A 24108-nucleotide genomic window follows, 5' to 3' on the forward strand; every position below is an offset into this window, starting at 1 on the left:
TTTAGTCTCCTTGAACAGGGAGGAAACTAAACAGAAGGCCAGTGTGCTTTATTTCTTGCTTGACGTGGCAGTGACTCACCCACTTCTTTGTGAGACTACCTATGTTGTCACAAAGAATGGCCACCCCCAGGGCTCTGACTCAGGGGAAGAGGAAGAGCTATGATGAGTGGGTTCTAGGATCCCGCAGAGCTCCAAACCTCTGCTTTTGTAGAAATCGATGCATCCATAAGCATTAGTTCGCTTACATGAACAGCCCTGGCTGTGAGGTTATCAGTACCCTCTTTATGAACTTTTAGCCTCTCAGCATGAAAGCCTGTCACAGCCCCCAGCTTGATGTTAGTCTGTTAGTAGTCCTGTTGAAAGAAGCCACTGTCTCTTACAGCACAGCCCCCCACTGCTGATGTAAGCAATTGTGACCTAAGAGTGGCTGAGACCCACCAGCACGCAGGGGACCCCTCAGAAGGAAGCAAAGGAAGCCCCACAGGCACGTACCGGGACTGGGTCTGCTTAGTGATGTTCTTTATGGTCAAGCCCTCCTTTCCGATGATGGCACCAACAAACTGGGTGGGGACCAGGATCCGCAGCGGGAAATCAATCTGTCTGGCCTGAGAAGTGCCCCCAGGGGCGTGGCCTTGCTCCCGGGAAGAGTGGTCCCCACGCTGGGCTCGCTGAGGGGGCGAAGGGGAGCTCACCTCTTCATCCGGGATGTAGGAAATCTTGAAGGAGTAGTTCTCAAACTGATGCCCGCTTAGCTTCTCCATGGCTCTGAAATGCAGCAGGACAGGGGAGCTTCGTCAGAAACCAACATCAAGAAAGACCCTCCCGCAAGACTGGTTCATTTACTCCCATTTAATAGGTGCCTATATGGTGCCATGCCAGGCACTGAACATACAGTGGTGAGCAAGACAGACACCATCTCTGCTCCCTCAGGGCTTGTGGTTAACAGTTAAACAAGTAATCACAACGGATCAGCCTGGTCAGGCTTCATATCCAACATTACAGCCTGGTTTCTCCACCACTCAAGGCCATTTCCCCCTTATCAAAAACTCTTATAAATATCAGTATAAAATTATGACTCATTTTTTTCTCATTTTAATCATCATACATATTATTGAAAATTCAGAAATATGTAAGTGCAAGTAAAATCCTAATCCACTATCTTTACTGTCTTTCTTAAATATAAACATATTATTGCTTATAAAAATGGGTTAATATTGTACATACTATTTTCTAACCTTTAAAAAACAGTTAATATTCTAAAACATTTTTCAATGTCACTAAGTACCTTTCAGTATAATTTACACATGACTCAACTGCAGTATCAGTATAATTTTTAATGACTGTTTAACATTCTATTGATTTACCATAGTTTTTGCAACTGATCCTTTATAGTTAGATATCTGTTGTATCCAACCTTTTACAGTTACACACAGTGTCACCATCGGCATCTTTGCAACTACAACTTTGCACACAGGACAAACTCCTAGTAGAATTGTTAACTATTGCCCAGTGGGCCCCTGGAATGGTTTCAACATTTATGATCCCATAGCAGTTTAGGAGAGAGCATTTGTGTCCTTGAATCTTCAAATGCACAGAGTGCTGTTATTTAAAGATATTTATCAATTTGATAGGGGATAAATGATATACCACTATTATATTCTTAAAATGACACATGAAATGCAATATCCTTTTCACATATTTTTAGTAGCATTAACCCAATTTTACTAGGTTAATGTTTAGGACTTGTAAATTTATTACGAAGCAGCACCTTTTGAATTTAATAAAAGCAATAGAGTAATATCACGTACAGAGGTCCACCCAAGCAGCAGCTAGATAAGGGCTGTGGAGTTGAGTTGTTGGTGTATCTCCACTTACAAATGTGTACAAGGTAAAGTTAACACTAAATGAACTATTACCTTTTTCTTTTTTTTTCTTTCGAGACAGAGTTTCACCGTTATTGACCAGGCTGGAGTGCAATGGCGCGATCTTGGCTCACTGCAACCTCCGCCTCCCAAGTTCAAGTGATTCTCTTGCCTCAGCCTCCCGAGTAGCTGGGATTACGGGCATGCACCACCACGCCCAGCTAATTTTGTATTTTTAGTAGAGATGGGGTTTCTCCATGTTGGTCAGGCTGGTCTCGAACTCCCAGCCTCAGGTGATCTGCCCACCTCGGCCTCCCAAAGGGCTGGATTACAGGCATGAGCCACCATGCCTGGCCTGAACCATTACCTTTTTCAATGCAAAACTAACATTTTGAAAACTAGCAGTATGAAAATGGGTTAAATATCTTTGTATGTTGAAAAAGAACACTATAATCCTGGGATGTATAGCCAAGGTTATGCCCCACCCATAAAGCAAGACCAAATGTGACCATAATTCTAGTTATAATGACCTGGCAGGCACTTTAAGGACCTCCTACAAAAAAGGAACTTGTTTTTGTTGTTCTTTCAGAGATGGGGGTCTCATTATTTTGCCCAGGCTGGTCTCAAACTCCTGGCTTCAAGTAATCCTCACCCTCCCAAGTAGCTGGGATTATAAGCATGTGCCACCACATCCGGCTATTGTTGTTTTGAGAGGCAGGGTCTTGCTCTGTTGCCCAGGCTGGATGGTAGTTGTGCAATCACAGCTTATTGCAGCCTTACCACCCTGGGCTCAAGTGATCCTCCTGCCTCAGCCTCCCAAGTAGCTGGAACTACAGGTGCAAGCCACCATTTCCAGCTAATTTTTAAATTGTTTTTTTGTAGAGACTGGGTCTCCCTATGTTGTCCAGGTTGGTCTCAAACTCCTGGGCTCAAGCAATCCTCCGGCCTTGCCCAAAATGCTGGGATTACAGGCATGAGCCACCATGCCTGGCCTCATTGTTTTTTAAGAGACTTGATCTCACGTCCATTAACAGCTAAGCTCAAAATTAACCATCCCTGAAGTAATGAATGGGCACTGGAAAGAGGATGGGGATTGGAGAAAAGAACCCAAACCAGGTGCCATTGAGTAACCACTCTCAGACAATTCTCTCGGCTGCTGCTCTCACTGAGGTGGATTCCCTCCTAATGTTACACACACAAAATTGATGTTTTGGTATAGGCTTGTGCTGCCTCTTCACACTGCATGGAGGAAGCTCTAGGTAAAAGTGGTCCCAAGTGTTTGGCAAAGCAGAGTCTAGGGGACACAGTGTCACAGGTATGGTGCCCTCTATTCCCGATCATGTCAAGACACAGCTCCCATCTTGGTTTTGATGCCAAGGCTCAACATTTTTCAAGTCTCTACACAATCCACAAATATCCCGGTGTGAATGTCCTGGAGCTCCACTGACATGTCAAAGATGGCAGGAACACCCTGGAGCTCTACCAATATGTCAAAGGTGGCTCAGATGCCGTGGAGCTCCATGGGTATGTCAAAGGTGGCACATATCCAGCTCACAGATCTGCATCTTTTTAGAAAACATTTAAAAACACAGAACTCAATGGAATTCAAAGACAAAAACAAATAAATTTAAACAGAAATAAGCCCAAATCTGCTTACATTTTTGCTTCTTCTCTTGTTGCATATGTGACGTTGACAACGGCGGTTTCTGTGTCTGTGTTGACTAGGGAAAAGGCAAAAACTACACTGTCATAGGAAAAAGTGCTGTCACCCTCTGGCTTAATGTAAACAGACAAACTTTAGAGAAAAATGCATAAAACCCTCATCACACTGGCTCCACAGTTATCTGCATCTCTACGTTTATTCATCTGAGTTCACAGTAATTTGTAATCAATTGTATATAACACATTTGTAATCAATCGTATGAACAACTCAGAACTATATTTTCCACATATTTTATAAACACTTCTACATGAGTATTTTGTATCAGTACATTTTCTTTGTATTTTTCATTTTTAATGTCTATATAAAATTGCAGTGAGTCAAATGTACCATGACTTGCCTAACCATTCCCCAATTGTTGGTAAGTAGGCTGTTCCCACTATTTGCTAGTCTAAATAGTGTTGCTAAAAATCACCTTTGTTGCAAACATCACTGGATTGTGTGTTCTTCTGAATTACTTCTTTAGGCTAAAATCACAGAAGAAAAGTAATGCAGTAAAAGAACATGATGCTTTTTAATGCATATTTTCAGACTGGTCTCCTAGAAGTTTGTATCAATTTATTACATCACTATCAAGGTATGAGTTTTAATTATAATTTGCATTAATTCTTAAATAATTGGATATACATATAAAACAATAAGAAAATATTTTAATTTAAATTATTCATTCACTGACAAGGTTGAACCATCCCTATTTTTGTTTCCCTTTGACTGAACTCTTTGACTGTGTGAGTTAAATCTAATAAATAAAACTGACAATTCTAATTTACTTGGCTAAAAGAGAAAGTATAAACTCTATGATTGGCTAATAAGGGATTACTCTTGTGAGTTGTCTTGTCTTAGATCATAATTTCTTGCCTCTTCTTCTATAGTTAGAAATTAAAAATAAATTCAAATGCCAGAGAAAACTTTCTCAATCCAAGCCAGTAAACTTAAACACCAAAAATATATGTTTCCCAAAACAAAGGTGACTAGATCAATTCTTCTCTTTAAAAGATTTAAGCTGTTGGGAGTTTGGAGTTAACAACAACATTAAGTTAAAGATAATTCAAGAAAATTATGATAAAGCTGCTGTCCAAAGTAATAATAAAACTCTATAATATACGATTCTTTACACTGGACCCATGCTTGAGCTTCAAGAATTCTATAAACCCCTCCAAAATGATTCAAACTTGAGGAAATGTGAATTTTTCTTGTTATTTTATAAGATTTGCAAAGGGACCTGAGACCCCAAAAAGCTTAAAGACTACTGTTAAAAATACTGTTTGTTAAATAACTTTAAAGCAGCTGCAGCCTTTATGGGTTGCAGGGAGTTGTACGTAATGCTCAGAAAGAGCTGCCACTGAGAATTACATGTAATAAACCCGAGCCCAGCTCTGGCCTTGGCCTGGAGTGTTCATAGCATGCTTTAATTCACACTTAACCCACAGAAGTCCTCACAGTGCAAAACAGGGGAGGTGTAGCACATTACTGTCCTCTCTCAGTGCTGACACAGAGAATGCTAAAAAGGTTTCATATTTGCTGCTTTCTAGTGCTACAGATAAGGCTGTAGACTCCCAGAAAGGGCTGGGTTTGAACCTCCTGAATAAAGCTATCCATTAGGATTCTCAGATTCTGTGCTCACTTCTTAGTCATATGCTCTGTTCTTCAAAGACGTTAGTCTTCAGGAAATCAGGCAGTTCTTTGATTCTGTGACGAGCTAAGCTCCATTCAAATAATTTATTTCACTGGGCATGAAAGTTCTATAAAGTTGCCTAAAACTCTACTGAAAATATTTTCCTGCTGAATCAGGAATCACTCATGTAACAGGACAAAACAATAGCCCAACAGTTCTATCCTGTTGTTGTTAGGCAGCTGGAAACTGCGGGGTCTCCAGCGCACAGCTGCCCTAGGACCTGTAAACTGCCCCAGGGACCTGGAATATATTTTTCTTGTGTAGCATTGTCCTCAGTTTATAATATAATCTTAACTAGTAACTTTTACAGGTTCATGTCTGCAAGACCATCTTGCCTACAACACCCAATCATTAGAATGTCTTCTTTTCTGCCAGGCACGGTGGCTCACGCCTGTGATCCCAGCACTCTGGGAGGCCAAGGTGGGTGGATCACTTGAGGCCGGGAGTTTGATGCCAGCCTGGCCAACACGGTGAAACCCCGTCTCTACTAAAACTACAAAAATTAGCCAGGCATGGTGGCGCTCACCTATAATCCCAGCTACTAGGGAGGCTGAGGCACAAGAATTGCTTGAACCCGGGAGGTGGAGGTTGCAGGGAGTAGAGATCGTGCTCCTGCACTCCAGCCTGGGCGACAGAGTGAGACTCTGCCTCAAAAAAAAAAAAGCAGGGGTAGTCTTCTTTCCATGTCGAAGGAAATAAGAACTAAGAAATAGAATCCTTATAAATCATGTCTTCTTTCTGAGCTCTTTCCCTTCACCTTTGGGCATGGGCAGGCAGCAGCATAAACTGAATAATATCTGAATAATTACTGCTTTAAAACTATTAATTAAACTAGCAGAATAGATTGTATACAAGAAAATGGGTTGTTTGCAATTTTTCCTAAGTGAACTTGAACAATCCCTTCAGCTTACGTATGACTCTGCTGTCTCCAAATGCCTTATACAGGTTCTCTTTGGATACCACAACTATCCAGTGATAAGAGGAAAGGTAGAAATTTCTCTCTCAATTTTACACTTGTGCATACTGAGTCAGTGAGGTTACGTGACTTTTTCAAGGGTTCGCAGTCAGTAAATGACTGAATTTACATTCTGTTTTCTAGGTCAAGGCAAAAATAATCTTTATCACATATTATTGCCTGTCACATCAGGAGTTTGGAATCTACTTTTCTGGGACTCTTAAAGAGCTAGATAAGATATCGGCTTTAGGTACCACTGTTTTCCTTTTAAAAATCATAGTACTTCATGCTTTAGAAGATAAAAAAGAGGTTGGCAGGAAGAAAAGTATCTTCTGGGCATTTGCAGCACTGCTCCTGAGACAGGTGTTCTCAAACTTGAGTGTACACAAAAATCACTTCAGGGTTTTTGTTTGTTTGTTTTGAGACAAAGTCTCACTCTGTCACCCAGGCTGGAGTTCAGTGGTGTAATCTCGGTTCACTGCAACCACCTCCTGGGCTCAAGCGATTCTCGTGCCTCAGCCTTCCAAGTAGCTGGGATTACAGGCATGCGTCACCATACCTGGCTAATTTTGTATTTTTAGTAGAGATAGGGTTTTGCCATGTTAGCCAGGCTGGTCTTGAACTCCTGGCCTCATGTGATCTGCCCACCTAGGCGTCACAAAGTGCTGGGATTACAGGTATGAGCCACCACGCCCGGCCTTGGGTGCTTTTTTAAATATAGATTCACGAGCTCTTCCCTGCAAGACTCTTACTCAGCAGGTCTACAGTAAGCCCTAGGAGTCTGCAATTCACAAGCACTTCAAGGGATTATTGGTATAGGAGTCCTATTCGTTGGGTAACACTCAGTCCAAGACATTAGGGACCTGTTTTTCTTATCCAGGAAAAGGAAAGTAGCAACCGTGTAAATCCAATTACTCCTAAGTGAATTAAGCTTACCCTAGCCTGACAGCGTTTGTCAGTGCTTGAGCACACTGCACAGTATATGAGAAACAGCTTGTAAATAATATTCCTCGAAAAGGCAAACTACATAGACATAGATAGAAAGAGACAGATATCTCTCACATCTATGTAAGATACATCTTAAATAGATGTAAATACATATACTCTAGGAAGCTTATTTCAAAGAAATATGAACTTACCATTTCTCCCTGGAGTTGACCTAACCTATAAGAAATAACAGATAATATCTCTCTCCAAAACCCAAAAGGCTTCCTCACTTATTACCTTGTTCCACATTCTCCACTGTCCCATATTGAGCCAAAAGTCCATCCAACACCTAAAACAGAAAGCTTCCATGTCAGAATGGGAAGGCAAGATCATATGTACAAAAAATACTACAGTGATATCCCCCAGCAAACAAATTAAAGAAAAAAAAAGATGGTTATAGAAATAATCTAATTAAATTGATATCTCAGGTCTTCCATAGAAACAGTTAGAACTGAACAAATATATGGGACCTACATTCGCTTATTGGCTCCCAAATAATCTGTTCACTAAGGTTACACAGCAGAATTTCAGAGTCTTAGTAACTGTTAACAATCACATTCGTCATGATGGTTGGAACACACTACTCTTCTACTCTTACAATGAGAAGCAGAATAAAGTACAAGACTCACTCCACTTTCTTGAAATATTTAACAATTCTTTTACAAGGATCTCTTCATTTTACAAGGTAATAGGATGTGTATGTTTGAAATGTTCCATAATAATCAGGTTTTTTGTTTTGTTTTGTTTTGTTTTGTTTGAGATGGAGTCTCCCTCTGTCACCCATGCTGGAGTGCAGTGGCACCATCTTGGCTCACAGCAACCTCCATCTCCTGGGTTCCAGTGCAGCCACTCTCCTGCCTCGGCCTCCCGAGTAGCTGGGACTACAGATAACTGTCACCATGCTTGGCTAATTTTTGTATTTTTAGTAGAGATGTGGTTTCACCATGTTGGTCATGCTGGTCTCAAACTCCTGACCTCAAGTGATCCTCCTGCCTTGGCCTCCGAAGTGCTGGGATTTACAGGCGTGAGCCATCACGCCCAGGCAATAATCGTGCTTTTTTTTTTTAAGTAATAAAAATATTAGATAAAACATTGTTTCCTTTAAGGCAGTGTGTTTTCTTTGGGTGGGGAATAAAATATGAGGCAGTTTGTTTTTAAATCACAATAAGGCCACTCCTCATATTCTTACTTTATTTTAAGGTAGAAATCTTATAAGCTTTACAACTCTGAAAACATACCTTAACTGTTACAGCAACTAATTCAAAACAAACAAAAAATTCTGCTAAAACCAACAAAGACCTTTCTACTATTGTTGCCTTTTCATTCACTTTTTTTTCAAATTATAATCTGGAAAGATAAAAATCTTTTTAAAAATCATGAGATAAAGGCAGGTGGATTGCTTGAACCTAACAGTTCGAGGCCAGCCTGGACAACATAGCAAAACCTCATCTCTACAAAAAATACAAAAATTAGCCGGGCGTGGTGGCACGCATCGAGTCCCAGCTACTCAGGAGGCTGGGGTGGGAAGATGAGGTAGGAAGATCCCTGGAGCCGGCTGCAGTGAGCCATGATTAGGCCACTGCACTCCAGCCTGGGTGACAAAGTGAGACACTGTCTCAAACATACAAACCAACAAACCATGAGATACAAATCACAACCAGGTATATATTTTGTTTCTTGGCTTATTTCCTGGTGCTTGGTAGCATGGTACTTGAAAAGACAGAACATGAGGGATCAAAGTACACATTCTATGAAAGAAACAAATACGACCCCAAACTCATTACAGATCACATACATTAGGGTACTGAAAAGAAAGAGGCAGGACCCAGAAGCTTTGTGGGAAACACTGAGGTCCTCTAATTCCTAAATGTAAAATGGAACTAAAGAAGGGAGAAATGTCTCATCAACCCATTAAAAATTGACACTGGCTTACCTCCCACTGCAGGTGAGGAGGGATGTTTCGAATCTGAATTTTCCTGCTCCTGTAAAGATAAAACCACAGACTATAACACTTTCTCCAGGACACAAACTACAGCAAATAATAAAAACCGGCTTAAACCCGTCATTTGAATTTGTTTTCTCACCGTGTTCACCATGGCATCAACAAAAAATTCCTACTGTGAATCATAAGCATAGTTTTGTTGTTGTTGTTGTTTTTCGAGCCAGAGTCTCGCTCTGTCGCCAAGGCTGGAGTATAGGTGGTGTGGTCTCGGCTCACTGCAACCTCTGCCTCTCAGGTTCAAGCGATTCTCCTGCCTCAGCCTCCCAAATAGGTGGGATTTTTAAGACAGAGTCCTGCTCTGTCATCCAGGCTGGAGTGCAGTGGCACGATCTCGGCTCACTGCAACCTCTGCCTCCCGGGTTCAAGCGATTCTCCTGCTTCAGCCTCCCAAATAGCTGGGATTACAGGTGCCCACCACCACACCTAATTTTTGTGGGTTTTTGGTTGTTGTTTGTTTGTTTGTTTTTTAAGAAGGGGTCTCACTCTGTCATCCAGGCTGGAGTGCAGTGGTGTGACCTCGGCGCACTGCAACCTCTGCCCCCCAGGCTCAAGTGATTCTCCTGCCTCAGCCTCCCAAGTAGCTGGGATTACAGGCATGTGCCACCACACTTGGCTGATTTTTGCATTTTTAGTAGAGATGGGATTTCAACATGTTGGCCAGGCTGGTCTCGAACTCCTGACCTCAAGTGATCCGCCTGCCTCGGCCTCCCAAAGTTTTGGGATTACAGGCGTGAGCCACCACACTGGCCTCATGAGCAGGTTAAAACATGGCCTCATGTTTTAAGGTTTTCAATTACTTTGGAAAAAAACAAAAAACAAATGAAAAACCCAAGAAATCCCAACAAGCTAAAAAAATAATAATAATAATAATTTAAATACAGACTCATCTTTTCAATTTCCTACCAAAGTAGTTAGAATTTAAGTCATCATACAGATTCTATTTATAGAATTATCCCCCTCTTCCTCAAAATATATTGGCCTGCAACTGACCCGACCCCAAAGTGTACCTAGGCTCAAACAGGACAGGTGAGGTCATATAGTGGGCTTCAACAAGATCAGATTTAGTTGCCCCCTTACCTAACAAGGCAAAATGCCATTTAAAAATATTTTTATTTCTGAATAGGTACTACAGTCCTAATTCAAAAGTTAAAACACTATAAAAAGTTATACTGTGAAAAGTCTCACCACCCCCTTCTTTCACCAGAAATACTTTCTACATGTTATTTGCGTATCCTTCAGATTCTTTATGCAAATAATAGCAAATGTGAATATATATTCATATTTTCACCCTTTTCTTATAGAAATATCTGCATATTCTATACATTCTCTGCATCTTGCTTTTTTCACCTGACAGTCATATTCTTGAGATCTTTCTCAAGGTAGAGTTAGAGAGCTTCCTCACTCTATTTCATAACTACATAGGTATCCTGAAGTATATTTAATCCATCCCCAACTAATGGACATTTGGGCCTTTTCATTCAGAGGCTTTCCCCAAGACATCCTGCTGGTCTAAAAGCTTTGAATGACTTAGATTGTTTCTTATTTTTACTTAAGCATTAAAATTAGACAGAAAAAAGAACAGTATAAGTTATGTAATTTTTTTTTTTTTAATCTTTGAGAACATGCTGGATCCTGGAAATAAAGCATTTAAATGTTAGAGACGTTGTTTTAATAGAAGAGCTTGACACTGAAATCCTATAAATACTCATTTTGGGGGGTTGCCAGAAAAGAGATGTGGTGTACCACCTTGTGGGGTCAGAGGTACTAAACAGTGGCTATACACAGTCACATGTTTCTCCAGGGCTTTAATCTGGGCAACAGCCCCAGAGAGAAATGTTACAATTCAAGCAGAAAGAGAAAAGGAGAGACACACACACAGAGGTACAGAGATGGAAACAAATGGGGAAATAATGAATTAAATGAGGGGCTCTAGTTTTCTCAGCTCCTTTTTATGAAATGTCACAGGGGCAACCCCACCATTCTAGCTCCCATATAGTACTTCAGTCTTGTCTATTTTTTTTAAATATTAACGTATTCGTGCCTTACTAGGGCTGCTTTAATGACTATGCAGAATCACTAATTGTGTATCAGGACGGAAAAAGAATCAAGAACTAATTTCTACCTCTATGCTGTGAAGGCTAATTCCCGACATGGCCTTTGGCAATAGTTCAGAATAAAACTGCCAGCACCATCCCATACAGTGGCTACATGGAAATTCTCTATGGAAGATGTCACCAAGCCTAACAGTCTGTAGAAAAGGCATAAGAATTTTCAAGAAAATAAAATATTTCTAAAGAAAAATAGTTTTGTTATTTCCAAATACAAACATTGACTCCAACTGCTAACCAACAATTTACTGGTAGATATTCTATTGGAAGAAACTCACGAATGAGCACAAAGAGATGTGAACAAAGACAGCAACTGTAACATTATTTGTAACAGAATGCATACAATCTAAATATTTACCAACGAGAGATGAATACATATATCATAATACAGCTGAATAGAGAATATTATACAGCTCTTAAAAATGAAGTTGACAAGCATGCACTGTCATAGAAAACTCTCCAAGGTATGCTGTTACAAGAAAAGAGGTAATTACAGATTAAATTGATCCTGCTTTTAAAAAGCACAAAACCAAACTACCTGTTATTCAATGTGTATGTGTGTAAATGCACAGAAAAAGGCTGCACCAAGCAGATTTAGTTGGTAAAAGAATACTTTTAGCTACTAACTTTTTTATATTTTTTTAAATTATTAAATTTTTAATAGAGATGGGGTCTTGATATGTTGCCTGCTGGTCTTGAACTCCTGGGCTCTAGTGATCCTCCCACCTTGGCCTCCCAAAGTGCTAAGATTAAAGGCATGAGCCACCATGCCTACCCCTTGTTTACTTTTTTAAATTGAGAATATATTCATGTCTTATCCTACAGGCTTTAAAAAACGAACAATGAAAACTTCTATTAGGGTTGCCTTAATATACAAGACTTATTTTTTTTAAAGTATACTGGAACCTGCTGAGTTAAAAAAAAAGAAAGAAAGAAAGAAAGAAAGAAGAAAAAACCAAGCCTAATTTTCTCCATAATTACACTAGGTATTCTTGAAATCTTATTTCTTATTCTTGAAATCTAATACAAGTAAAAGTCGTTTCTCATCCTCACTGCCACAGAACTATTAATGTATGTGGCAAACACTTCACGGTGCAAAAGTAGGAAAACTCTGCCCAATGCTGATTACCCCAAATACTAACTGAATGCATCTAAAACAATGGCATTTCCCTGTAATAGTTCAAGTAAAGACTACACATAAGTTCAGTAACTGGGAATGTCCTGCTTTGTTAAGCCAGACACTTGGAGGAATAATCTCTTAAAAGCTGGACTGTCGCACCTCTGATCTCAGATCAGGATGGAAACGAAGGAACTGAGAGCTAAAAAGAGAAATGGAGATCACTACGGTAGAACCAACTAACCTGGAGTTCAGCCGGTCATTTGGGAGACTATCCTGAGGGATTATCTTTCGGGGTCATGAGCAATTAGGATCTCTGAGGTCTGCTGACTCCTGTGGCATCATCTGGACAGCATGCCTTCTCATCAGGGTACCCAGGAGGCCTGTCCCCTCCTTCCCTGGGAGGGACTTTGGCATGTCCTTCAAAACGCAGCTCACACATAATCCCTGCTGAGCTTTCCAGAATGTCTCCAGAAAGAACTGTTTCCTCTGCACTTTTCGGTTGTTCTGGTAGCTCACTCTTTGCCATAATTACTTATCTGCTAGTGCTGTGTCCCCTCAACCCCCGCGGTGATTTCGTCAAGGACAGGTTCCTTGTTTACTATTCCACCGTCTAGCACGGGGTCTCATACACAGGGGCTGAGAAGAGCACTCCTGCTGCTGGCTGCAGTCTGTTCATGATGAAGACCCTCCTGACCCCACCTAGGAAAACAAATTGTCTATTTTTTCTTTGCCAGGTAGTTAACAGGAGAGGGAAGGAGGTGTTCGTTTCCCTCCTTCCTTTAGACAAGAAAGGAAAGTATCTGGCTCAGTCTCAAATGAGAGTATGGATCTTTCTCCCTGAAACTGTGCCCTGCTTTAAAAAAACCAAACACACAGTAACTTAGGAAAGTGATTGGTAATAGGAAAATAATTCTTTGTCCTTTAAAATAATAATTTCACAGTTCCAATATGTTAAAGATGAAACCAAGCTTCTCTAATTACAGGTAAAAGGCATTTTTCATCCTCATTCACAGAGCCACAGAACTATTACAGCCGTCTCCCAGCTGGTCCCTCCATCCTTGGCCTGCAACTCCCCCTCTCCCATCCACTCCTCACCTGGCTGCCAGTCACTTTTTCCACACACGGAGAGGGCTACTCCTGCCTTCCTTGACTCCCTGCTGCTGCCTCCTCCCCATCTCTATCTTTAAACACTCCTTCACACCAAGCCCTTCCACCTGCAGTTCACAAGTGTGCCAGAATGAGCCTTCAACTGCCTCAGCTCACCTTCAAACAGAAGTAAAAAGAGCAGCAGGAACATGTCTTTATTTCACCTTCATTTTAACTGGAAGCAGAATAAGACCTGAAGTCAAGCAAAGGGTGCTCTTTAATACAAATATATAGGCTCTTTCCCTGTGGCTTTCGGATTCAGGAAGTTAGAACTTCCCACTCTCAAATTCAAGTAAACTAAGTGTGTGGGAAAGGGCCACCTACCAGGAAACGAGTAATGCAGCCCTGGAGCCACCCTGCTTTGCTAGGGAACTGGCTACCTTCACCGATTCTGGACTCTGGTCAATTGATTATAGCACACATGTGTGGACTATCAAACTGTAAAGAACTACAGAATAAAATATATGTAATCCCAGCTCATCTAACTAATTATAGTTGAGGGGTTCCAAGGACTTTCAACATATAAATGCCTCAGCATACATTTTATAATCTGTTATATTTATAATACGTTATCTTTGGCTGTAGATACCCAGAGGTAACAGAAGGTTCCAACTGAGTGAATTTCAGATAAGCTAGATGTCCATTGTTATGAATTTCAAGGGCCTGGCAGAAATTATTTAGTTACGATAGAATTTGTTGCTTAAAGTTAGGCAATCAGCTGGGGAAATAAAATCATATTTAACTATTGAGGAACCTCGTGAAACTGAAGAACCATTTCATCTGTATTATTAAAAAAAAAAGTTGGGAGGCTGAGGCAGATGGATCGCTTGAGGTCAGGAGTTCGAGACCAGCCTGGCCAACATGGTGAAACCCTATCTCTATCAAAAACATAAAAATTAGCCGGGCATAGTGGATGGTGTGCACCTATTGTCCCAGTTACTCAGGAGGCTGAAGCAGGAGAATCACTTGAACCTGGGAGGCGGAGGCTGCAGTGAGCCGAGACTGAGCCACTGCACTCCAGCCTGGGGGACAAGAGAGAAACTGTCTCAAAAAAAAGAAAGAAAGAAAACAAAATACCTGCTTTGGTGTGAGGAGGATAATGCCATAGTTTTCAGGCATATGGTCAATTAGCCACAAGTCTATCAGCTGCCTTGAGAACTCTAAACCAAGCCTTGGCTATGCTGTGGGTCTGACTAGAGAACAAATTAACATGAATTGTGAGAATCCAGCTTGTAGGATTCCAGCTTCCATTGGAGAATTAGGCCAACTAGGAACTGGAGGATTCCCAGGTAACTTTTGGGCAAGAGAGGCAACATAGAGGGCCTTGTGAGAGCGTCCTTTGGGGCTCCAAGCGGGATTCTACCCAAATAGGTCCCATCTGTTTCCACAGCATTTCTGAGCTCCATCAGACATTAAAAGGGATTTCCTCATGTGCATTACCTGTAAAGAGAGGCGGGTATGCTAACCAACCCCGAGCTGCGACAGAAACCACCAGCGCTCCCAGCCCTCCTCCCCTTTAGCACTGCAGTCAGATTCCAGTCTATTGCACGCGCTCATTAGTGTGTGTTTCCTATTCCTCATTAGTGTGAAAGTTCCCCTAAAAACTTCTGGTCATTCTGTACAAGGGACATCCTGTGCTAAACTGAACTAGGACCTAGGGCTGCTCAAGGAAGCAAATAAATCACCAGTGATAGCCAAGTCCAATCCTCTACCCAACTGTCTCCTTTTTTTGAGACACGGTCTTGCTCTGTCACCCATGCTGCAGTGCAGTGGCGTGATCTCAGCTCACTGCAGCCTTGACCTCCCCGGCCCAAGTGACCCTCCCACCTCAGCTTCCTGAGCAGCTGGGGCTACAGGCCCAAGCCACCAGGCCCAGCTATTTTTTGTAGTTTTTGTAGAGATGGGGTTTTGCCGTATTGCCTAGGCTGGTTTTGAATTCCTGGGCTCAAGCAATCAGCCCACCTTGTCCTCCCAAAGTGCTGGGATTACAGGCATGAGCCACCACACCCAGCCCAACTGTCTCTTAAAGTTCTCTCTTTCTCTCAAACCCAGACACCACACGGGAGGATCACAGAGACTGATTAAGAGTCAATGAAAAAAAATTGTTTAGTCACTTTCTTTGTTGCAAAATGACTAAGAACAATTGCCTCCGCCTCTATGGAATCCAAAATAAAATAAATGCATTAGGAAACGAAATGTGTTCAACATAAATAAACTGTTGAAAATGAACAAAATGAACAAAAAGCAGTTTGGGGTATTTTTTAAGAGAAAAAACAAATGATAAGCACAAATCCCTATGAATATTAGTAGTGTTATGAGCCAAATCATAAGACGATTAAATTAAATACTGTGGTGACCTGCTGCAAAGGGCGCCCCCGCAAGACGCAGTCTTGCTCTGTTGCCCAGGCTAGAGTGCAGTGGTGCGATCTTGGCTCACTGCAACCTCCGCCTCCCAGGTTCAAGCAATTTTCCTGCCTCAGCCTCCTGAGTAGCTGGGACTACAGGTGGGTACCACCACACCTGGCTAATTTTTGTATTTTTAGTAGAAACGGGGTTTCACCATGTTGGCCAGGATGGTCTCGATCTCCTGACCTCGTGATCCACCTGCCTCAGCCTCCCAAAGTGCTGGGATTACAGGCATGAGCCACCGTGCCCAGCCCTGCAAAGGGTTTTGAGCCAGGAGAACTGCAGTTATGAACCCAGTAACTTCCCTGGCTCTATAAACTCATGTTCACAAAACCATAAGCCCCAGAACAGCCCTCATAACTCATGCTTCCTGGGCAATTCAGAGACAGAAACTCATGGAAGTTCACTGCTTGAATGAAACACGAAAAAAAAAAAATCACTTAATATGATGTATCTTGGTCCGTTTGGACTACTATAACAAAACTCCATAGACTGAGGTTATAAACAGAAATTTATTTCTCACAGATCTGGAGGCTGGGAAGTCCAAGATCAAGGCACCAGCAGATTTGCGGTCTGCTGAGGGTCTGTTCCTCATAGAAGGCACTGTCTAGCTGTGTCTCTGGATGGAGGAAGGACTAGATATCTCTCCAGGGTCTATTTTATAGAGGTACTAATCCCCTTCATGAGGGTTCCACCTTATGATCTAATCAACTCTCCAAGGCCCCTAAATACCACCACCTTGGGGGTAAGGATTTCAACATAAGAATTTGGGGGAGACACAAACTTTTAGACCACAGCAAAAAGCAATAGTCTGAGATCAATTCATCTACCTCCCCACAGCCCTCTCAGAGCCTACTAGCTCACAAAAAGACCTAACACAATTCTAGATTTCTCTTTTGAGGAAGCCATCAAAGATTCTTAATTGTTTCCTGTTGAAAGGAGTGGAGCCGGACGTCGTGGCTGACACTTGTAATCCCAGCATTTGGGGAGGCCAAGGTGGGAGGATGGCTTGAGTCCAGGAGTTTGGCACCATCCTGGGCAACATGGCAAGACCTCATCTCTACAAAAAGAGATGGTGGATAATTCCATAATACTATTCATTTTTTAATTATTAGCCAGGCGTGGTAACACATGCCTGTAGTCCTAGCTACTTGGGAGGCTGAGGAGTGAGGATCACTTGAGCCTGGGAGGTCAAGGCTGCTGAAAGCTGTGACTGTGCCACTGCACTCAAGCCTGGGCAACCGAGTACTGAGTGAGACCCTCTCTCTCTAGCAAAAATAAAAAAGAAGTGGAAGGAGAAAAGTCAGTGAGTCAATGGATCATTAGATGATGTTTAGATGTCTGTGAGAAGACTGGTTTGATGGTTACTCTTGGACAAGATGGTGAAGGAATTCCTCTATTGGGTTAGAGTAGAACTTGCATGAAATGACCATTATGTTTCATTCCACCTTCAGGATTCTATAAATCTTTTGGACAGAATTGTTAACAGGAAGGTTAAAACCATTTCCCATTAAAAAGAAATTAGCATGCTTGTTTACAGATTGAAACCATCACGCACTGTTCTAGTGAAATAGATTATCAGATTTCTCAGAGATTCCTTTTTTTTTTTTTTTTTTTTTTGAGACAAGGTCTCACTCCAGTCACCCAGGCTGGAGTGCAATGGTGTGATCTTGGCTTACTGCAGCCTTGGTGTCCTGGGCTCTGGTGATTCTTCCACCTCAGCCTCCTGAGTAGCTGGAATGACAGGAGCGCACCACCACACCTGGCTATATTTTTATATTTTTATTAGAGACAGGGTTTCTCCATGTTGCCTAGGCTGGTCTCAAACTCTTGGGCTCAAGAGATCCACCTGCCTCAGTCTCCCAAGGTGCTGGGATTACAGGCATAAGCCACTGTGCCCAGAGATTCAGTATTTTAGTTCTTTAAAAAGGACATCACTTAGTCAGATGTGGTGGCACACGCCTGTAATCCCAGTTACTCGAGAGGCTGAGGCAGAAGAATTGCTTGAACCCGGGAGGTGGAGGCTGCGGTGAGCCAAGATCGCATCACTGCACTCCAGCCTGGGCAACAACAGTGAAACTCCGTCTCAAAAAAAAAAGGAAAAAAAAAAAAAAGACATCACTATCTAAAATTCTGCTTTTTTAAATTTATATTCAGTGTTTAACGAAGAGGCTTTTTTTTTTTTTTTTTTTTGAGATGGAGTCTCACTCTGTCACCCAGGCTAGAGGGCACTGGCGCAATCTTGGCTAATCACAACTTCCCGCCTCCCAGGTTCAAGCTATTTTCCTGCCTCAGCCTCCTGAGCAGCTGGGACTACAGGCGCCCATTACCATGCCCGGCTAATTTCTGTATATTTAGTAGAGACGGGGTTTCACCATGTTGGCCAGGATGTTCTCGAACTCCTGACTTTGTGATCCACCCTCCTTGGCCTCCCAAAGTGCTGGGATTACAGGTGTGAGCCACTGAAGAGCCTACTTTTACTGGAATAGTGGTGAATAGCTCAACTATGTGAACTGAAGGAAGACTAAAAATCTATATAATTATTCCAAGAAACATGACAATTTTTTGGGAGGAGGGGGTCAAGGACCTCTTTCGGAAATTAAACAAAAACAAAAACCCTAACACAAAAAAATTGTGATTATCCTTATCAAGGTTTGTGTACAATTCCCTACGATAATACCATCTCTCCCTTCCACCATCCCTCTCCTCAACTCATTCTGTGCAATGTAGAGAAAGAAACGTAGTTTTAGCTCAAGTTTCACTATAACTTCTCCAAGGGCTTCGCTGAACACTATCTTTTCCCCGTTTCTCAATTTATTTTATTTGATGAAGTCTAATGTTTCTGAGGTAAACCCAAAACATTCTTCACAGCGTGTTTGGCATGAAGGTTTTCCCAAATCACCATTACTACTGACATTCATTGATGCTAAGTATCTCATTTAAGCCTTACCCTTTTGAACTAGGTGTTGTTATTCACATTTTTCAGAGAAATACACTGAGGAGCTGATGAGTCCCTTGTCTGAGTCTCATAGTTAGAGATCATGGTTAGGGAGTGATATTTTTGACTTGTGGTCTCTATATATTTAAAGTTTTGCTCTTCAAATGTCACTGGAATTATTAATTCACCAAAAACAAAATTTACATTTCAGGCATGTATTTTAGTTCAATGAATTTTGGTCAAGATGTCCCCCTCCACCGGCAAACCTTAAGAAAACGTGCCTTCGGAAGGATGTCCAGCTTTTCCTTCTCAGCATCAACTGCACCGTAGAGTCACTGACCAAAAACATCTCCAGGAAGGGTTATTTTGGAAACTTCACTGTGATAGCTCACTCTTTGCTCCTCAAAAGGATTTACGTAAATATAAATGCCCTTTAGAGGGGTGATAAAGGTATTAACTGTAAACTCCTTCATGGATTAGCCGACTTCTGGTTGATGGTCAGGCTCCCCTGGCACACGGCGGGGTGCAGCACATACATGGAAGGGCCTGAGGGGGAATGGTGACACAAGAAATATCTGCTTATCCCTGGCTCCAATCAGGGCAGTGCCCAGCCTCACAGGGCCAGATCAAGTTTGAGAACCTTCCTCAAAGCATGGATTGCTCTACAGGGAAGGGCAGAGTGAATCCCAGACAGCTAGACAAAGTCCTCAGAAGAGCAAGAACATTCATGTGTGCTTGAGTACAAACATGCATTTGGATTCAGGAAGGTGAGACTTTGAGATGTAAGGCTGAGTTTTTATGAGTCAAACATCTGCATGCCTGCTTCAGTTTTTCAAGGTCTAAACAGAGTAAAAACCAAAAGCATTTTCTTTAATGTTTTAATTCTGCTGTGATGAAGATTCCAGTTAACGAAACCAAATTGTGTTTTTAGAGAAGTGATTAGTCACCCTTACATGGTCCTCAACTCATTATCTGTAATTAAGACTAACTAGGGTAAAAACAAATATTTACACATCATCATTTGAGCTCAGATAAATAACATGTACAAACATGATACAACACAAGGTATAATCCAAGTATATAAATGTTTGCTTTGTGTGGCACATGGTAAACACAAAACCATCTTTGTAAAGGCCAAGAGGGTCACATGCCCAAACACCAACTGTGCCATCCTTTCAGCATCTTGTCAATTAGTTTCCAAAAAATTGTTCTCTTTGGTTCTCCAAACAGCACTTGAATCTGTCCGTTTCCTTCCTCCCCTACTACCTGTGTCTGTTTTTTCCTTCCTCTTCAGCCCAAGCAGTGTCTGGAGCACAGCATGTGCGCAGCAATCAGCAAGCTCCCCAGGGGCATTTGCTGCTGGGCGCTGGCTTCTTTTTCCTGGCCCACTCCATCCCACATTCTGTCTTTCGACTGTAAGAGGTTCCTCTTACACGTGCTTACTAAAGACACTGGTCTTCAAACAAGCCAATTTCTTTCATTTCCAGTTTATGAGTGTTAAAGTGACAGCAGTTTACTTCTGTTAAAGTGACAGCAGTTTACTTCTGAAAAGAAGAAACTATTCCCACCAGTTATAACAGATGTTGATCTTATTCATTATCGTTATGGTGATGAAGGAAAATTAAATTCATCTATAATATAGCCCTAAATCTACCAAGAGAGCAGGAAACACAGGAGAGGGTTGGCCAAATCACTTGCTCCTCCCTCAAAGAGGAACTCCTCCCTCTTTCCATGTAAATCAAACAGTATCTCTCATTTCACACAAGAGAGCACCATCTCACCTAGCTGAGGGTCAGGTGGAATGAACAATCCAAACCCCCTCTACCCAAATTTTTCGACTGGAGGTTAATAGACATTTCACCTGGATTCTGGAGAATGGGATGATCTCTAAAATTAAACTAAAAGCTTTTCCAAATTCATTCAATAAATGTTTACTAAGGACCCATTATAGGCTAAGCACTTATGTTAGGTGTTGGGGTGCAGTAGTGAACAGAACAAAAATAGGACAATATTGATCTCAGCAATTCTGAGAACTTAATTTCAATAAAGCAATAAAATTAGAGTTGGTTACTCAAACTCCTTGCCTTTTCCTAGCTCGTATTTTTAGATATATATATATTTTTTTTTTTTTTTTTTGCTAAAAGTGAACCTAATATCTTTAAATGCCTATTTCTGCACAGTACCTTTATAATGTAATAGCAGCTAGGAAATGGTATCATAGAGTCACTGTTTCCACAGACTGTGGGAAAGTTAAAGATGGGGTAGGTATTGTGTGCATAACAGCATGGGACACCTCCATTGCCCCAGAAGGGTGTCAGAACAGCTTTTCCCAACACCCAGAGTCTGCCCCTTGGCCCCTGAAGTTTCCTCTGTTACAGGAAGGGATATGCTGGAGAAAGTAAAAAAAGACTGGCCAGGAGCGATGGCTCACGCCTGTATTCCCAGCACTTTGGGAGGCTGAGGCAGGCGGATCACTTGAGATCAGGAATTCGAGACCAGCCTGGCCAACATGGTGAAACCCCGTCTCTACTAAAAATACAAAAATTAGCTGGGCATGGTGGAGGGCGCCTGCAGTCCCAGCTACTTGGGAGGCTGAGGCACAAGAATCCCTTGAACCCAGGAGGCAGAGGTTACAGTGAGCCAAGATCGCGCCACTCCACTCAAGCCTGGGCAATAGAGCGAGACTCAGTCTCAAAATAAAAAAAAAAAGAACAAAACAAAAAACCTCGAGTGATTCTGGTTACTTGCTCCAGAGGGGAGGAGGAAAAGGAAATTTTTTACGCTATAGGAAAAGTTATTTATCAACAAGGTGAGGGTAGCCAGAAAAATAGCTTCTTACATAATACCAATAAAAAAAATAAAACCACTTCGTAGGATACAATGAAAAACAAATCAGTGAACATCATCATAAAATGCTGAAGAATATCATTAGCTCTCAAACCTAATGTCACATGATTTGAATACAATAAAAACTACTTTTTAAAACCTTGAATAGCCAACTTTAAAAACATATGAACAAACTAGGGAAAAGGAGCATATAAATTATTCTTATTATTAAAAGAACTTATCATCTTATCAAGGATTCATCTGAGGATTCCTTTGAATCAGTTCTGTAAAGGGGGAAAATTAGGGCAGAGATAACTTTAAATATGCAAATTTGATTTATAACCAATTTTGGGAGACTAGACTTTTGCACAAATAATATTTTAAGTGGTGCTGATAGAAATCCAAGATTTCTGACCTGCATCTTTCCTGAACTATGCAAATGCTATTCCTATCCCTGCACACCCACAGCTTCCAGGCTAGTGACATGTGCACAGCAGTCTCTCAGTGAACCTGATGAATGAATGAACATGACAGGGTTAACATCTCTGGTGCTTAAACACAGAATTCCTTCCAGCGGCTGATTCACACTATCTTCTGAGTTCTCTGTCCTACAAAGACAACGAACAGCATGTGTCTCGGTTCCTGAGTTTTCATCGCTTCCTCTCAAGACAGCACCATTAGCTGAGCAGGCTCCAGCAGGACCCACCAGCAGAGAGGTGCACATGGGAGTCAATACCTGAAGTGAATAACGGTGAACGACCTACCTGGCTCAGCAGGTGGCCACAGGCAGTCCCCGCTACCACAGCTTCAAATTCCTTTTCCTACCTCTTTTTCCTTCCCTGGACGCAGCCCAGGAGTGCCTCCTACTTTCATGACCTTTCCTTGCCTAGAGCCTTGTCCTTAGCAGCATGATTGAGAGAAGGAAGAGAGCTGAGTAGGTGCCCTCTCCTTTGCTGTTCACAGGGTCCCAGTCACCATGGTAGATAAACTCCTGCCCTCTCCTCTCACTTGGCTTTCATCAAGCCCCAGGATTATGAGAAAGTACTCCACAAACTGCAAACTCTACAAACACCAAACTCCCCTTTCCCAGCTTTGGTCCTGATGTGCTCAGGAGAGTTGGTGCCTGGTTTTCCCATGAAATGTGAATGAATCTGGCAACTAATTAGAAGGCATGACCTGGAGCCAGCACTGAATCAGGAGAGAAACTATTAAAGTTATAAAGAGTCACCTGTAGATTCAGCTAAAGACCTAGTTCAGGATGGTTTCAGAAGCTGAGAAGTGCAACTGTCAAACCAACAGATTATGCTTATTTTTTATTTAATAGCACCCTGATTACCATACTTACTAAGAATACCTTTTTTCCTTGGTGTGAAATGTAAAATTTGCAATAATCAATCATAAATACTTATGAAAATGCAAACATTTTTATTTACTAGTGTCTATAAGCAAAGAAAAAGCCTTGATTTCCTAGGGAACAATGACGTAAGAAAAAATACAAATTTTAAATATATTCCCTAGATTTTCTAACACCATAATTCTCCCCACTCCTAATAAAACATTTTATTGTTACCAAAGGCTGCCATTATTCCAACACAACAGAGAAGCAGAGTGAGAGATATGCCAAGTGGGAACTGGAGATATGAATTTGAATCCCAGCTCTACCACAGACAAGTTGTCAGACAGATGCTGAGTCAGTCATTCAACCTCTCTAATGCCTCAGCCATGAGACAGAGAAGATTCTTTCTAAATCTACAATTTACCTCATTTTGACAGCAAAACAGAACTGTTGCAAGGAGAAGGTAAGGAGCAGAAAGAAGAGGTATCCCACATGGACCTTAGGCTACAAATAGATGCTGAATTTTGGAAAAAAAAATAATAATCTCAACAAATCTTCAATTTTGTTTGGGTCACAATTTTTAACATCCCAATAAACAAGTTAGGTGACAAACTCCACTGTATTTTATAATTGGATGGCTTACAAATCAAAAAACAATGGGTTTGTGACTCTACTTGTGTCACGACCCTACAGCCTCCATTTACCCATTTCTTCCCTCTCCTAAAACAGGAAGCTTTACGCTTACACTTTCATTACTGCCAGGATACTCTTGTACAATATCTGGTGTCCAGATTTTGAAAGTATAAGGTTATTTCATGAAATTTACTATGAACAGAATAGAGGGTGTTGCATAGCCTGCCCTACAGATATATATGTGTGTGTGTGTGCAAGAGACATATATACGTGTGTGTGTGTCTTGGTGTAATACTGTGAATGAGAAGACGAGAACTGCACCCAAGGAACTGTACCACTGTCATAAACCACCAGGTCAAAGTTCACATTTCCACTGCATAGAAACAGAACTCTG

General features: G+C 41.5%; 1 protein-coding gene across 11 annotated transcripts in view; it reads right to left on the reverse strand.

The window, feature by feature from the left end:
- The window catches only part of IGF2BP2 (insulin like growth factor 2 mRNA binding protein 2), a 181136-nt gene that overhangs the window by 45235 nt on the left and 111793 nt on the right, over window positions 1-24108 (reverse strand). For 10 of the 11 annotated variants that reach the window (XR_004069807.3, XR_008678254.2, XM_031009215.3 and 7 more), the window contains 4 exons: window positions 9133-9181; window positions 7437-7488; window positions 3520-3583; window positions 493-765 (listed from right to left, as the gene is read on the reverse strand). Coding sequence is in view for 9 of the 11 variants with exons in the window: in XM_031009215.3 (XP_030865075.1) it covers window positions 493-765; window positions 3520-3583; window positions 7437-7488; window positions 9133-9181 (438 nt within the window). In the remaining 2 variants the exon portion in view is untranslated. Of the gene's footprint in view, window positions 1-492; window positions 766-3519; window positions 3584-3997; window positions 4050-7436; window positions 7489-9132; window positions 9182-24108 lie in introns of those variants that run through there. The other variant, XM_031009220.3, reaches the window with a different exon arrangement.

This window comes from Gorilla gorilla, chromosome 2, assembly GCF_029281585.2.
Source record: "Gorilla gorilla gorilla isolate KB3781 chromosome 2, NHGRI_mGorGor1-v2.1_pri, whole genome shotgun sequence".
Classification (NCBI taxonomy): Eukaryota; Metazoa; Chordata; class Mammalia; order Primates; family Hominidae; genus Gorilla; species Gorilla gorilla.